General features: G+C 36.9%; 1 protein-coding gene across 14 annotated transcripts in view; it reads left to right on the top strand.

The window, feature by feature from the left end:
* The window catches only part of LOC128125424 (zinc finger protein 420-like), a 337518-nt gene that overhangs the window by 261085 nt on the left and 59939 nt on the right, over positions 1–16494 (top strand). For 6 of the 14 annotated variants that reach the window (XM_052762828.1, XM_052762834.1, XM_052762826.1 and 3 more), the window contains 3 exons: positions 3606–3691; positions 6715–6841; positions 7729–11057. The exons of the other annotated variants lie outside the window; for them this stretch is intronic. In XM_052762828.1, coding sequence (XP_052618788.1) covers positions 3606–3691; positions 6715–6841; positions 7729–9863 — 2348 coding nt within the window. In that variant the 3' untranslated portion in view covers positions 9864–11057. Of the gene's footprint in view, positions 1–3605; positions 3692–6714; positions 6842–7728; positions 11058–16494 lie in introns of those variants that run through there. 14 annotated transcript variants of the gene reach the window in all.

Here is a 16494-nt window from a genome sequence, read left to right on the forward strand (position 1 = left end):
CCTTGTGAAACTGAGTATTGTTCTTCTGAGGTGTATGAAGAATTGTGTTGGGATTTTGATCAGGATTACATTGAATTTGTAGATTGGTCTTGGTAAGAAGCCTATTTGATCATGGTGGATAATTGTTTTGATGTGTTCTCGGGTTTGGTTTGCCAATATTTTATTGAGTATTTTTGCATCAATGTTCATGAGGGCGATTGATCTCTAATTCTCTTTCTTAGTTGCATCTTTGTGTGGTTGGGTGTCAGGGTAACTGTAGTCTTGTAAAAAGAGTTTGACAATGTTCTTTCTGTTTCTGTTGTGTGTGACAATTTGAGGAGTATTGGTATTATCTCCTCTTTGAAATTCTGGTAGAATTTTGCACTAAAACCATCTGGTCCTGAACTTTTTGTGGTTGGGAGACTTTTAATGACTGTTTCTATTTCCTTAGGGGTTATGGGTCTGTTTAAATTGTTTTTCTGGTCTTGATTTAACTTTGGTATGTGGTCCCTATCCAGCAAGTTTTCTATTTCTTTTAGATTTTCCAATTTTGTGGAGTTTTGTGTGACCTAATGATTCTAGGATTTCCTCAGTATCTATTGCTATGTCTCCCTTCTCGCGTCTGATTTTGTTAATTTGGATATTCTCCTCTCCCTTTTGGTTACTTTGGATACTGGTTTGTCTAAGTTGTTGATTTTCTCAAAGAACCAACTCTGTGTTTCATTGATTCTTTGTTTTGTTTTGTTTTTGTTTTTTCGAGACAGGATTTCTCTGTGTAGCTTTGCTCATTTCCTGGAACTCACTCTGTAGCCTAAGCTGGCCTTGAACTCACAGAGATCCACCTGCCTCTGCCTCCTGAGTTTTGGGATTAAAGGCATGCACCACCACCGCCCAGCTCATTGATTCTTTGTATTGTTCTCTTTGCTATTGATTTCATTTCTCAGTTTATTTCCTGTCATCTACTGCTGGGTGATACTGTTACTTTCTTTTCTAGAGCTTCCAGGTTCGCTGTTAAGTCACTAGTGTGAGATGTCTCCAAATTCTTTATGTAGGCACTTAATGCTATGAACTTTTATCTTTGCACTGCTTTCATAGAGTCCCATAAGTTTTGAGTATGTTGTGCCTTTATTTTCATTGAATTGTAGAAAGTCTTTCATTTCTTTATTTTTTCGTTGACCCAGTAGTGATTAAGTTCAGGGTTGTTCAGTGTCTATGCATTGTTAGGCTTTTTGTAATTTGTGTTGTTGTTGAATTCTAACTTTAAACCATGGTGATCCAATAAAATACAGGGGGTTATTCCAGTTTTTTTTTTTTTTGTATGTATTGAGATTTGCTTTGTGACTGAGTATGTGGTCAATTTTAGAGAAAGTTCCATGAGTTGCTGAGAAGAAGGTATGTCCTTTTGTGTGGGTAGAATGCTCTATAGAAGTTCGTTAGTCCATTTGGGTCATAACATTTGTTAGTTCTCTTATTTCTCTGTTAAGGTTCTGTCTAGCAGACCTGTCCATTGGTGAAAGTGGGGTGTTGATGTCTCCTACTATTGGTGTGTTGGGTTTGATGTGTGATTTAAGTTTTAGAATGTTTCTTTTAGAAATGTGGGTGCCCTTGTATTTGGGGCATTAATGTTCAGAATTGAGACTTCATCTTGATGGATTTTTCCTGTGATGAATATAAAATGCCCTTCTCCATCTCTTTTGATTAATTTTATTTTGAAGTCTATTTTGTTACATATTAAGATAGCTACACCAACTTGCTTCTTAGGTTCATATGATTGGAAAAATCTTTCCCCAACCCTTTAGTCTGAGGTAATGCCTGTTTTTAAAGTTTTCATGGATGCATAAAACTTCCTTGGGTTGTTTGGAGTTGGAGTTTTTCTTCTAGTACTTTCTGTAGGACTGGATTTGTGCTTAGGTATTGTTTAAATATGGTTTTGTCATGGAATATCTTGTTTTCTCTGTCTATGGTGACTGAAAATTTTGCTGGGTATAGTAGTCTGTGCTGGCATCTGTGGTCTCTTAATGTCTGCATAAGGTCTATCCAGAACCTTCTGGCTTTCAGAGTCTCCATTGAGAAATTGGGTTTAATTCTGACAGTACTGCCTTTATATATTAGTTGGCCCTTTTCCTTTGCAGTTTCTTGTATAATATTAGAGGGACCAGCCTTAATATTATACATCTCAGGGGCTCAGGAGAGAGAACTACTAACAGCAAGGACTATTTTCAGGAAATAGAATCTCAGCACACCGAGCTCTATAGTCCACTTGCTTTAATTTCTCTGGCATAACATGGTATATACACAGCTTCAGTTCTAATGTCTGGGAAACTTCGGGTGAAGTAGGTAGTTCCATCAGGTGTCTCACAGTCCAGATTGGTATATTGTAATAAGGCCTTTGTAAGGGGGTCTAGGAATTGAGATTGGTTTCCATGTTTATCCTGGTTGAATTCCTAGTTTTGTTTTCTCATAATTTACTGCTTTAAGAGCAGCTTTGTGGAGACTGGCTAGGAGTCAAGATATAAACTGATCATTAGCAGGGATGTATCCTGCGGTATTGTAATTCCATTCAGGGTCCTGGTCAAGGACTGTCTTAGCTCTGGTTGGGTGGTGGTATTAGTTTGGAGTCTTTTGCCTGCATGTTCCTTGTCCTGGTTCAGATTTAACTTATAATCCTTGGGGTTGGTGAGAAACAAAAAAAGCCCAGGACCATATGGTTTCAGTGCAAAATTCTACCAGAATTTCAAAGAAGCTAATACCAATACTCTTCAAATTCTTACACACAATAGAAACTGAAGGAATATTACCAAACTCTTATTATGAGGCTACAGTTATTCAGATACCCAAACCACACCAAGAAAGAGAATTACAGACCAACCAATCTCCCTCATGACCATTGGTGCAACAATACTCAATAATATACTGGCAAACCAAGTCTGAAAACACATCAAAGAAATTTTCCACCATGACCAAGTAGGCTTCATCTCATGTAAGGATGGTTCAACATATGAAAATCTGTCAATGTAATAGACCATATAAACAAACTGAAAGTAAAAAACCACATAATCATCTCATTAGATGCTGAAAAAGCCTTTGGCAAAATCCAACACCCCTTGATGATAAAGGTCTTGGACAGATTACAGATACAAGGAACATACCTAAACATAATGAAGATAATATACAGTAACCCAACAGCCAATGTCAAACGAAATGGTGAGAAATTCAAAAAGCAATTCCACTAAAATCAGGAACAAGACAAGGCTGTCCACTTCTCCCCATATTTAATCAATATAGTACTTGAAGTTCTAGCTGAAGTAATACGACAACAAAAGGACATCAGGGGGATACAGATTGGAAAGGAAGAAGTCAAAATTTTGCTATTTGCATACAATATAATAGTCTACATAAACAACCCCCAAAATTTTAGGAGATGATGTTTTTGGGTGCAGTGATTAGGTTCATAGTCATTTTCTTTCTCCACTCTAAATATATCCTGTGCTCTCCTGTCTATGGGAACATTGAAAAGATTTCTGGTATCATTTTAATTTTGAGATCTTTTTTGGTTTTGCATTGTTCAGAAGAGAGTTGTATTAATTTTAGCTTTGTATTTTTGATACCTTGATATGAAATTTCAGCAAGAATTCTAGTTTTTGGTCCAGAGATAGAAACTCAGAGAAGAGCAATAAGAAGAATGAATACTTCTTCAGTAAATGCTTCCCAGGTCAGTGTCATGTTTTGCATTTTTTGAAAGTTGTTCTTGTTATTTAAACCAATTAAGACTTTAATTTTTTATTTCTAGTAATGTTATCTAAAGTGTTTGTTTTTTATGATTTATTTTCACTTTCTTCTCTGGTTATCAATAGTAAGTCTCTAGATCTTGAATATACATAGCACAGCCCTTTCTCCTTATATTTTCATTTCATGTTTTACTTTGAGGACATAAATTTAAATAGACTGAAGACTTGCCATTGTGAAAGAGAATATATTGCAAATGGTACTCAAAGAATATATTGATGCCCCTATCTATATAGGATGGACTGTGTCCTTTTATATTAATGAGGAAGGAAATTCTCATGTTCTAGGTCAGGTTTCCAGAACCATACTCATGAATGTGGACATGCAAATGCATGGATTTGATGACGTCACTGAGCAATTTATGGAAAAGTAAAATTAGAAGAGTTTCACTGTCTTTATCCCAATAGTAAATATGTCAGCACTCTGGAGAATATTGATGATGGAAGTAATAAGTGGCTTACTTCTTTCATAAAATTGATGAGTCTGTGATCACATGCAAAATGCAGTGTACTAGTTTCTCTCTTTGACATGTATCACACAATGCTGATGAGTGTGTTGCCACATGAAATCTATTCATCTGTGAAGTCCTGATAATATTCTTAATGCTCAGTTGTAAGTTGTCAATGGACCAATGATGATTTTCTCTTTTCCTTTTTTTAATTTTCAGAAAGGTATAAGCACCAGAGTGTCCTTCTTTGTATTTTATCACGAGGAATATATTAATAAGAATTTTCTGGAGAGAATTGAATTGGTGCTGTGCATAAGCCATCAATTTTAAAACATAAATAAATGTCCCATTTTTCTCTTCCTTGTTTTTGGAAGGATAAGCCTGCCTACACCCTGATTTTCCTCACCCTGAGGCTATGTATTACATAGGGTGAGATTCTGAAGTATTGGGGCGATGGGACAGTTTCTATTTCTCTTTTTACAATAATATTTAAGTATATGTGTGTTCTTCATATTTTTATACACACAGCATGATGCATTATGCACCTGCATCCCTGATTTTGGGACTAAAGCCTTGGCACTGGAATCAGACAATGGAATAAGCTGCCATGTGTGTAGAGAAAATGAAATTATATTTCTCTGCAGGAACTGCAAATGTCTTTACCTCTGAGCCATTTCTCTAACCCCAGGGTTGACATTCCTTGAATATTTGTAAGACAGATGATTTAGAACCTTGCATCTTCTAGTTTTTGAGAAATGAAGGCAGAAGTATCAATGACACTTAACTATGTAACCTAAAATCCTGTTAGATGCCTGAGCTCAAATATTGAAGAAAAGAGTTGAAATGAAAAGATTTGAGTTTTCAATTGAGCCAATCTCTTGAGTAGTAATGTGTTCAAAATTAATGAAGAAGTAGTGGGATTCTTACAAAGCTTAATACATTTGTTTCAATCAGAGAACACATTTCTATTTGATCTGGAAGCATTGTCCCACATTCCATTTTTCTAAACACATTTCTAACTATTTTGTAATAAAACACCATATAGAATTCATTATATTGTTATCATCCTTACTGTTGTCAATTTTTTTTTTTTTTTTTTTTGGTTTTTCGAGACAGGGTTTCTCTGTGTAGCTTTGCGCCTTTCCTGGAACTCGCTTTGGAGACCAGGCTGGCCTCGAACTCACAGAGATCCACCTGCCTCTGCCTCCCAAGTGCTGGGATTAAAGGCGTGCGCCACCACCGCCCGGCACTGTTGTCAATTTTAAAAAAATTTATATAATATTAATTCTGTTTTTGATTTTTCTGTTTTCTTGGTGGTTGTGAAAAATATTGTCATAACATAACTGCGCAAAGTATTTGAGTCTATGTGTTCTTTGAAACATTAAATGTATATGCTGATGTTATACTCCTTTCTGTTTAAAGAAAACACTCTATTTTAATTCATACATGGATTCTGCATTCCATACTCTATATCTTGGTTTTAGAAAGGTTCCAGCATTGCACCTAGGTTTCAGGCTCTCAATTCAACATATTAGAATATAGTATGGTGTGGCCCAGCTACAGATAGGATTGATTCAGAGTCTGTAGTTGAGTGGAGTTGTGGAATTTGAAATCACAGTTCAGTTTTGCTCATCATAAGTTTAGCTATCTGAGACTGACCCAGGGATCCTATTTGATTCTAACATACTTCATAAAGGTAAATTTCTGCATTTAGACCCCACGTGTGTTATATTCCCTGACAATTTGCTTATTGTGATACTATTAGTGTCATCCTCTTTTCATAGAGTTAGAAAATACCATACAGACTATGACCATTTTACATACATTTAAGTATAATTAAATTTCAGTTTTATTTTACGTATGTGGGTAAAATTGCCTGAATGTATTAGTGTATGCTATGTGTGCCTCCTGTCTGTTTAGTTCAGAAATGAACATGGAATTCCATGGAATTGGTGCTATAATCTGTTGTGTAGTGCCACAAGGGTGCTGGGAACCAAACTACATTTTAAAGGCCTATAAAAGTCATTACAGATTCCAAACAACAGAGACCATTTTCAAATGTAGTGATTGTGGCAAGTTCTTTATCTGCTACTCAGCTCTTAGTAATCATCAGCAAATTCATGAAGGAGCGAGACCTTAAGAATGAAAGCAATGTAATAATTCATTACCTTGTCTTTGGAAGAGAAGCAGTGATTAACATCTAACTCATTTCTGAGCCATGCTTGAAAACTTTGTCTTTGATCAACTGCCATGCCTCATCTACATCACAGAAGTGTCTAATTTTTTTTTCCTTGAGACAGGGTTTCTGTGTGTAGTTTTGGTGCCTGTCCTGGATCTTGCTCTGTAGACCAGGCTGGCCTTGAACTCACACAGATTCGCCTGGCTCTGCCTCCCAAGTGTTGGGAGTAAAGGCATGCACCACCACCATCCAGCTGAAGTATCTAATTCTTTAGGCTCATTTTGTACAGCAGCAATGGTATGTAGGTATTTTTCTCTTGCAGTGTCTGTTAACATTCAGGGATGTGGCTGTGGATCTCTCACAGGAGGAATGGGAATGTCTAGATTGTGCTCAGAGGGCATTGTACATGGATGTAATGTTGGAGAATTACAACAATCTAGTCTTTGTAGGTAAGAACGCTCTTCTAGAATTCCTGATTCAATCTTTTTTATTTACATCCATTGTTTATATGTAATTTCTCTGAACTGTCTAGATACAGAAATAAGGAAAAATTCTGGTTGTCACCATAGCTTTTTCATGGTACCTCCTTTATGTTTTTCTGTGTTCTACACAAGCATAAACAATGATATATTCTATGTAATGTCTCCATCCTTCCTGCCTAGTTTTTAAAGAAAATTTCTTAAGTTCAATGAAAATTGAATATTCAGAGCATGGAAATATGTTGCATATACAGAATAATTGGAGTATTTTGATTATACTATTGAATTCAACTATTCAGTTATTTTATTTTTACAGTTCAAGAGGTTTTAAGTGGAACTGGAGCATGGGTTTTTGTTTGTTTCATTTGTTTATTCAGTTTTTGTGATGTGTTTTCTATGTTTAGCCCTGAGAAAGCATGATTTCAACGCTAGCAGTAGGGATGTAGAAGCAAAAGGAAACGTTGTGTTCCATCCCTACCTGGGTTTCATAATGTGTTCTTAGCTGACTAAAGTTATCCAGTATGGCTATGTCTCAAAAAAATACAGGAAAATAGATAAACATTGTTCATGCGATCTTTCAGGAATTCCTAATCATTGCTTGATCACTTATTTCTTCTGTGTTCTGTAAGGTACACAGTTTAGAGAAGAAGGAGAAAGTCCTTTTGGTTTGACATAGGTCACACTGGAAGTTCTTTGGAGCATTCATTTAATGATGTGAGACAGAATAGACCTCTGGTGAGAGCTCTATCACTGAGAATTACTAGTTTATATATCATACAAAACTTAAGGCAAATCAGTTATTAAATCTCTTATTCATGCATTAATCCCTGTTTTCCATCATTGTGGCAATTTTTCAGGTGAAAATCAAAGAGTCCACATAGGAAACAAAGAACAAAAAAATACAGAGCTTGATAAATCTTTTGACTCTCAACATAAACTCACACTGGAAGAAATCAAGAGTAGAAAGAAACCACACCAAAGCCAGAAATGTGGAAACTGCTTCAAGACAGACTCAAGCCTTAGTAGACATCAGAGAGCTCATAGTAGACAGAAACCCTATAAATGTGCAAAATGTAGTAAATCCTTTACACATTTGTCACAACTCAAAGTACATTGCAAGTTCAGTTGTGGAGAAAAATCCTACAAATATACAGACTGTCCTAAGTGCTTTTACCTGACATCAGAATTTAAAAGACATTGCAGAATACATTCTGGAGAGAATATTTACAATTATAGTGAATGTGACAAATCCTTTATGAGCACATCATCTCTTAGAATGCATCAGAAAATTTGTCCTGGAGAGAAACCTTATGGATGTGGTGAATGTGATAAATCCTTTATCCAGAAATTGAATCTTGGATCTCATCAGAGAAACCATACAGGAGAGAAACCTTACAAATGCAGTGAATGTAATAAATCCTTTACTGATAGAGGTGGTCTTAATACTCATCTGAGAATGCATACAGGAGAGAAGCCGTACAAATGTGTAGAATGTGACAAATCCTTTACCACTTCCTCACATCTTAGAACTCATCAGAGAATTCATACAGGGGAGAAACCTTACAAATGCAGTGAATGTGACAAATCCTTTATCAGTTCCTCAGATCTTAGAAAACATCAGATAATTCATACCGGTGAGACACCTTACAAATGCAGTGAATGTGATAAATCCTTTAACCACAGAGGCACTCTTACTTCTCATCAGAGAATGCATACAGGAGAGAAACCTTACAAATGTATTGGATGTGACAAATCTTTTACCACTGCCTCACAATTCAGAAGTCATAAGAGAATTCATACAGGAGAGAAACCTTACAAATGTAGTGAATGTGAGAAATCCTTTACCTGTGGCTCATACCTTAGATTGCATCAGATAATTCATACAGGAGAGACCCCTTTTAAATGCAGTGAATGTGATAAGTCCTTTACCCAAAAACGCACTCTTGGAATCCATCAGAGAATTCATACTGGAGAGAAACCTTACAAATGTGGTGAATGTGTCAAATCCTTTGTCAGTTGCTCTGAGCTTAGAAGACATCAGAGAATTCATTCAGGAGAGAAACCTTACAAGTGTATTGGATGTGACAAATCTTTTACCACTGCCTCACAATTCAGAAGTCATCAGAGACTCCATACAGGAGAGAAACCTTACAAATGTACTGAATGTGACAAATCCTTTATGCAGAAAAACAGTCTTAGAATTCATCAGAGAATGCATACAGGAGAAACACCTTACAAATGCACTGTGTGTGATAAATCCTTTTCTCATAGTGGCAGTCTCATTGCTCATCAGAGAATACACACAGGAGAGAAACCTTACAAATGTAGTGAATGTGACAAATCCTTTATCAGTTCCTCAGAGCTTAGAACTCATCAGAGACTCCATACAGGAGAAAAACCTCACAAATGTACTGAATGTGACAAATCCTTTTCTCGGAAAGACCATCTTAGAACTCATCAGAGAACACATACAGGAGAAACACCTTACAAATGCACTGTGTGTGATAAATCCTTTTCTCATAGTGGCAGTCTCATTTCTCATAAGAGAATACACACAGGAGAGAAACCTTACAAATGTAGTGAATGTGAGAAATCCTTTACCACTGCCTCACATCTTAGAACTCATCAGAGAATTCATACTGGAGAGAAACCTTACAGATGTGGTGAATGTGTGAAATCCTTCGTCAGTTGCTCTGAGCTTAGAACACATTGGAGAAAACATACAGGAGAGAAACCATTTAAATGTGGTGAATGTGACAAATCCTTTATTACTAGCTCTGCTCTTAGAAAACATCAGCGCATTCATACAAGAGAGAAACCTTACAAATGCAGTGAATGTGAGAAGTCCTTTACCACAATAGCCAAACTGAGACTTCATCAGAGAATTCATACAGAAGAAAAACTTTTCAGATGTATTGACTGTGACAAATTTTTTAACAATGCTTCACATCTTAGAATTCATCAGCAAATTCATGCAAGAGAGAAACCTTAAAAATATATTAAATATGACAAATATTTATTGATGGAGGCAACCTTAGAACTCATCAGAAATTTCACACAGGAGAGGAACATTAAAAATGTTGGGAATTTGACAAGTTCTTTACCGCTGCCTCACATCTCATAATTCATTATAGAATTCATGCAGGTGAGAAACCTTACAAAAGCAGTGAAGATTACAAATCATTTATCCTAAAGGTTCATTATAGAATTTGTCAGAGAATTCATACAGGAAAGAACCCTTAAAAATCTAGTGAATGTGACAAATCCTTTAGCAAGAAAGGCCATCTTAGAGCTCAGTAGAGAATCCATACAGGAGAGAAACCTTACAAATTTAGTGAAAGTATCAGGTTTTTTATCAGTTGCTCAGATCACAGAAAACATCAGAGAATCCAAACAGGAGAGAAACTCCACATATATATTGGATGTGAAAAACCCTTTATCAGTGCCTACATCTACTTGAGGACAATAGAGTATTCATACACTAGAGAAACCTTACCAATATATTAAATGCTAGAAATCTTTGTCAAAAAATCAGACTGAGAACACATCAAAGTATTTGTACAGGAGAGAAAATTTGCCATGTACTATGTGAGGAAAAGCCTTTGCTCTCTCTCAGGTCTAATTGTCAATATAAGAAAGTTATAAAAGCTTTTCAGTAACATTCAAATCTTAGACTACATCTGGAAATTATAATGAGGGAAATTCTGAACATGTTACAATGTAGGAAATTTTCATTAGAACTTTTTATACTTATGCAACCTTAAGTTCTTCATAATGAAGATAAAAAATTGAAACCTGGAGAATGTGCCATTTTATAGCATTTTCCTGAAGACTTAAGGCATGTGTCTTGTACAGGAAGTAAGTCAGAAAATGTACACCTCAAAAAATATACAAGAAATCTTTGAAACTGATGGGAATCAGTGTGCTGTAATCGAATGAAGAAACCCAGAACCTACTGCTTGAAGAGCACTTGACAAAATACTCCACAAAGATAGGATACTCTTGAACTAGTAGCTATGCCTACAAATGTGCAGTGTGCTCCCGATATTCTGTATGTATATGTTGTTTCCCATGCTGGTGTAGAATTTCATGATAACAACTGTCTTTGAGTCCTGTGTGCTCCACCAAGCAACTACTTCCTGCTACTCCTTGTACCAACCCTAATAAAGCTTGTTGGTTCAACATGGTTGACTTGGTTCTCTTTTCAGTTCCCTGTTGGGTTATGCAGTTGCATATATGTGTTGCATCTCCCCAGAAAATGCATCTCCTTACATATGTGCTTAGGCAGTTGTTCTTCCAAACTTTCTGTACAACAGAAAATAGATAACAGAATGCATTTGAGTCCCTAAAGTAGGTAAGATTGGTTTGTTTTTTTGTTTTTTTGTTTTTTTGTTTTTTTTTTTTTTGTTTTTGAGACAGTCTCTGTGTAGCTTTGCGCCTTTCCTGGAACTCACTTGGTAGCCCAGGCTGGCCTCGAACTCGCAGAGGTCCGCCTGGCTCTGCCTCCCGAGTGCTGGGATTAAAGGCATGCGCCACCACCGCCCGGCAGATTGTTTTTGCTTACTGCTCCTGGTTGGCTGCCTTAACAACACCTGGTTAAGGATGGCATACTATTTGTGTTCTGACAAATAACACTTGCCTGGAGATCAAATGGTGGAGCTAGCCACTGGTTATCCATAAGAACCTATCATTGTAGCCTCATGCCTTTAATCACAGCGCTTGACAGGATCTTTTCTTTTATCCCAGCACTATGGAAGTAGAGACAGGGATCAGGAATAGAGGACAGGTGGAGATTGGATACCCTCCTCCCCCAATTCAGTCAGAGGATTTGGAGGGTTGAGAAGTGACTGTGGCAGCTTTGCTTCTCTGATTTTTCAGCCTTTGCCCTAATATATGTCTCTGGGTTTTAATTCTTAAGACTTAATTTATTAGGCTATACTGTGGAGCCTAAGAAAAAGATCATTATCTTCCTTGATAAACAATGCATAAGAACAAATGAAATACAGCCACAAACCTGGTTAGTGAGAAAAATCACCCAAACTGGAATTTTTTCTTAAGTAGCTCTGAACTTCTACATGATTCAACCAAACTCCAATCACCCTCAAAATAAGGCTACCCATGGTATACTATTATACACCATTGTTGTGATCTCCTGTCTTGGTGTTCCTTAAAATTCCATTCTTATTCCCCAAGGAATACATTGAATTTCAGTTCTTTTTGTTAAATCATTTAAAAATGCTAATATTGTAGACATCCCTGAAAAGTCTCATGAAGCATAACTCATTGAGATAGTTTTACAAGGTACTCATGTTCTGTTTAATGTTATGAGCCAGTCAATCTGTACAAATCATGAAACTATGAAGCTTATAAGAGAAAACCTATGAACTATACACAATGTCTATGCTTATGTTAGTTTAGAAATCCACACAATAATTTTCTTAAAGATTATTATTATAATGTATGGAGAAGTGCTGAAAAATATTTAGTCCAACTCCAAAGCATTTTACTCATACTAAAAATAGGAAGACTCAGCTTTTGGACCTTAGACAAGGCAGGATGTTTCAGTGTACAAAAACCATGCCTGTAAGTAAATTTTCCAACTCTGGGTTTGCCCCCAGGTTTCTGCATCAAAATGTAAGTAACTGTGTTGCAACTCTGGAGGAAAGGTATCCTGACTATTTGAGGAGTCAGGCAACACCTTGAGCTACTAGGACAGCTCTGAAAGCTGGAGCTTCAATGAGACAGCTCAGCCCTGAAGGGTGAGGTATCTGGATACCTCCAGCTGCTAGGACAGCTCAGCCCTTGATAATCAGGCCTGGAGCTGCTAGGACAGCTCAGCAGGAAACAGTATCCTGACAGGGAGTCAGGATATACCTGGTGTTGTGGTGGATGGTCTCCCCACAGGATATAGCAATCCTGGTCCTCCTGGAGAGCCGCTACAGCTAAGCTTTGCTCAGCTCCCACTTAGGGGGCTTCCTACCAGAGCTCTACCTCTTCTCTGGCCTAAGATGTTATTTCTTTTGGTTCACTCTGCCAAAGGGGAGAACCCTGCAGAAATGTAGCAGTCTCCTCTGGTTCCAGTTCTCCTCAGCCTAACAAACACTAGAAGTCACAAACCTAAATCCAGTATTTTATTAAATGAAATAAACTGGAAGTACACTAATATCCTCAGGACAAGGATATAGTGTCCACTCTCTCCACACTAACTCATTAAAGTGCATCATCTGTTACACAGAGCAAGAAGAAAAGAGAAGTATCTCAATTTAAATTGATTGAGATTAAAGGCATGTGTCTCCAATGCTGGCTGTATCCTTCTACACACAGAGATCTACCTAGCTCTGTCTACCAAGTGCTGGGATTAAAGGTGTGCGCCACCACCGCTACGCTCTTGCTATGGCTCTAATAGCTCTGACTCCCAGGCAACTTTATTTATTTATTAACATACAATTAAAATCACATTTCAGTACAAATAAAATACCACCATATTTCCCCTTTTGTATTTTAATAAAAAGAAAAAAAAGGTTATAACTAACAAAAGAAAAACTATATACAAAAGTACAATAATTATGTACAATATATACAAGTAATAAATACCTAAACAATGTCTAGTCCATTTTCATTTGAGAAATTCAGAGAAAATAATTTCATTATCTATCCTATTTTGGTAAGTTCAAAATGTATCAAATTCACTTTCTCTCCTAATTAATCTTCAACTATGACTAACTAATCTTCAACTCCCTCAGAGACCCCAGAAGAAAATAATATTAGCTAACAAAAATAAAAACAGGAAGTGCATGCAAGCAACTTCCAAAAAATTTGTGACTTGACAGAAACAGCCAGCTGCCTGGACAGTCACCTGAGGTTTCTCCGCAGTGCTGGGGCATCATCTTCAGCCTATAGGCTTAGCATATCTGACAGACTCATTTGTGAAGTAGGATGTAAGCAAGGTCAACAGTTCAACCTCACATTGGATGAGAGCAGTCCATGTACCAGAAACACCTGAATTCTACTAGTGTCATGTCATGATTCAGGATTTTAAATTCTGGAAATTGTTTATGGTTTTTTAATTCAGCTGTCCATTCTTCCTGGTTGTGTATATATGGCTTCATCTCAGCATCCCATTCTTCTCCACATCGCTCTATGAAATGGCAGTCTACTATTGAGAGGCATGAGCTTAGTTACTCTTCAAGAATAACTGTTTCAGCTGCTGTTCCATAGCACATCAGAAGCCATTAGCCCACGGCCTGTTTAGCTGCCTTCAAAGAAAAGGGCACTGTACCTTTTCCAGATTGCAAAGGCCACTTCAGGGATGGTGCCATATTGTCCTGGCCTCAGAAGATGCCTTTTGATAAAGCCATAACCACACTTGTTTTGACAAGAATCAGTAGTCCTTTGTTTCGTGTCCTGTCTGTCCATTTTGTCAGCAGTTGATTCGAGGATACTTTGTTGTCCAGTGGCTAACTTTTGCCACAATGAATGTTAACTCCATATGCAGTTTCTTTAATGCCCATATTTTCTCTGAAGTAGATTGGTACTGCCAGGAGCCGACATGTCTTATAGTCATAACAAAAAAGAAAAATTTTCTAAGTTATTAAAACATTTTAAATGCCATATTCTGTAGATCTCTGAAGGGTTTGAAGATGACCTGTCTAAAATATATCTGCTCAATTTTTAAAACATATCTAATATGACTACAAGTTCTATTGTAATGTCTAACTTCTAACTTTCATTTCTTTATATCCTAATAGTTGGTAATAATAACATTCAAGGATCAGAAAATTGCATTGTTAAATGAACAGTATAAGTACAATTAGAAATATACATATAGCATTTTCTAACAATATCAATTTCAATATATATAATTTGTATACAATATAAAACAATCTAATCCAATGTAAAGTATGTAAAACTAGTAATTGTCTTTTTCTTTTTTCTTTTCTTTTCTTTCTCTTTTTTTTAAACAAGAACCTTAAATCTAATCTCCTTTGCATAGCCTTTTTCCTAACCCTTGACAAAAACTTGTAACCAACCCCCCTAAACAATGAAAATTATCCCAGACCCACAACCCATTAAAAAGACTAAAAACCCACCCACCCCACACCACCTCTTTGGGAATGTGGGCGTCGTATTCTTAAAATTGCTTCCTGCTGGGTATGGGTTAAAGTATCTTTATCCTGAAAGAAAAATTTCAGGTTAATTGTCTAATTCTAGGAAAGGTAACTATATCCTTCATTATCCAGTCTGTGTATAATGCCAAAGTTCAGGGTTTATCTCAAGTCCCTATGTAGCTAGAGTTTTCCTGCCTGCCCACAGTCAGGATAAATCTCTCTCACCTGCCAGTCCCACAGCCACTCAAACCCGACCAAGTAAACACACAGACTTATATTGGTTACAAACTGTATGGCCATGGCAGGCTTCTTGCTAACTGTTCTTACAGCTTAAATTAATCCATTTTCATTAATCTATACCTTGCCACATGGCTCGTGGCTTACCGGCATCTTCACATGCTGTTTGTCATTGTGGCGGCTGGCAGTGTCTCTCTGACTCAGCCTTCCACTTGCCACCTTTATTCTTCTCCTTGTCCCGCCTACACTTCCTGCCTAGCCAATGGCCAATCAGTGTTTTATTTATTGACTAATCAGCAACACATTTGCCATACAGAACATCCCACAGCACTTCCCCTTTTTTTTTTCAAAAAGGAAGGTTTTAACCTTAGCAAAGTAAAATTACATATAATTTGGGAATTTGGGTGTAGCTTCTCTTACTACTTCCTGCTGGAGGGGGGCGCTGTATCTTACGGGGATACAAAGAAAATTTTAGAATTATGGAATAGTCCATGAGGGTGTATCGTCTGAGCCAGTTGCCTTCAAATCATTCTGGATGTTGGATCATCTGGGCCTTGGTGTCATCAGAGACCTTTCAGGGGGTCTTGGCTGGTCAAACCTGATGTATCTTAATCTGGAACAAATCCATAGCCTCTGGCTTTCTGTGGAAACAAAAGAGACTCTTTTCCAAAGCAACATATCCTCATATCCAAATTTTGAAGTGAAGGTATCGTTTTTTTTTTTTTTTTTTAAGATTTATTTATTTATGTATACAGTGTTCTGCCTACATGCCTACAGGCCAGAAGAGGGTACCAAATCTCATTGCAGATGGTTGTGAGCCACCATGTGGTTGCTGGGAATTGAACTCAGGACCTTTGGAAGAAGAGCCAGTGCTCTTAACCTCTGAGGCATCTCTCCAGCCCCCTGAGCCATCTCTCCAGCCCCCAAGGTATCTTTAAAATATACATATTGGTTTAACTCAACAGCTTTTACAATCAAATGTTTTTCTGCAGTTAAAAATCCCAAAGACAACACAATCCAGATTTTCTGTGTAATATTCATCTTTATGTGGCTTATTTTTTATATTAATTTTACTGTCTCTTTAAAGACTTTATTTTTTAAAACTATGTATTTATTTATATAACTGTATATATTCCTTTTTCTCTCTCTTTCAAGCTTACGTACATTTTTACACACATTGTAAACTATTACATCTGAATCTGTCTTATTGTGAATCTATTGCTTTAAACTGCAGCAGCTGTGGCTGCTGGCTCTGCCCACCTCAGCTTCCCAACATGG

Source organism: Peromyscus californicus, unplaced genomic scaffold, assembly GCF_007827085.1.
Source record: "Peromyscus californicus insignis strain IS unplaced genomic scaffold, ASM782708v3 Scaffold_4__1_contigs__length_199733344, whole genome shotgun sequence".
NCBI lineage: Eukaryota > Metazoa > Chordata > Mammalia > Rodentia > Cricetidae > Peromyscus > Peromyscus californicus.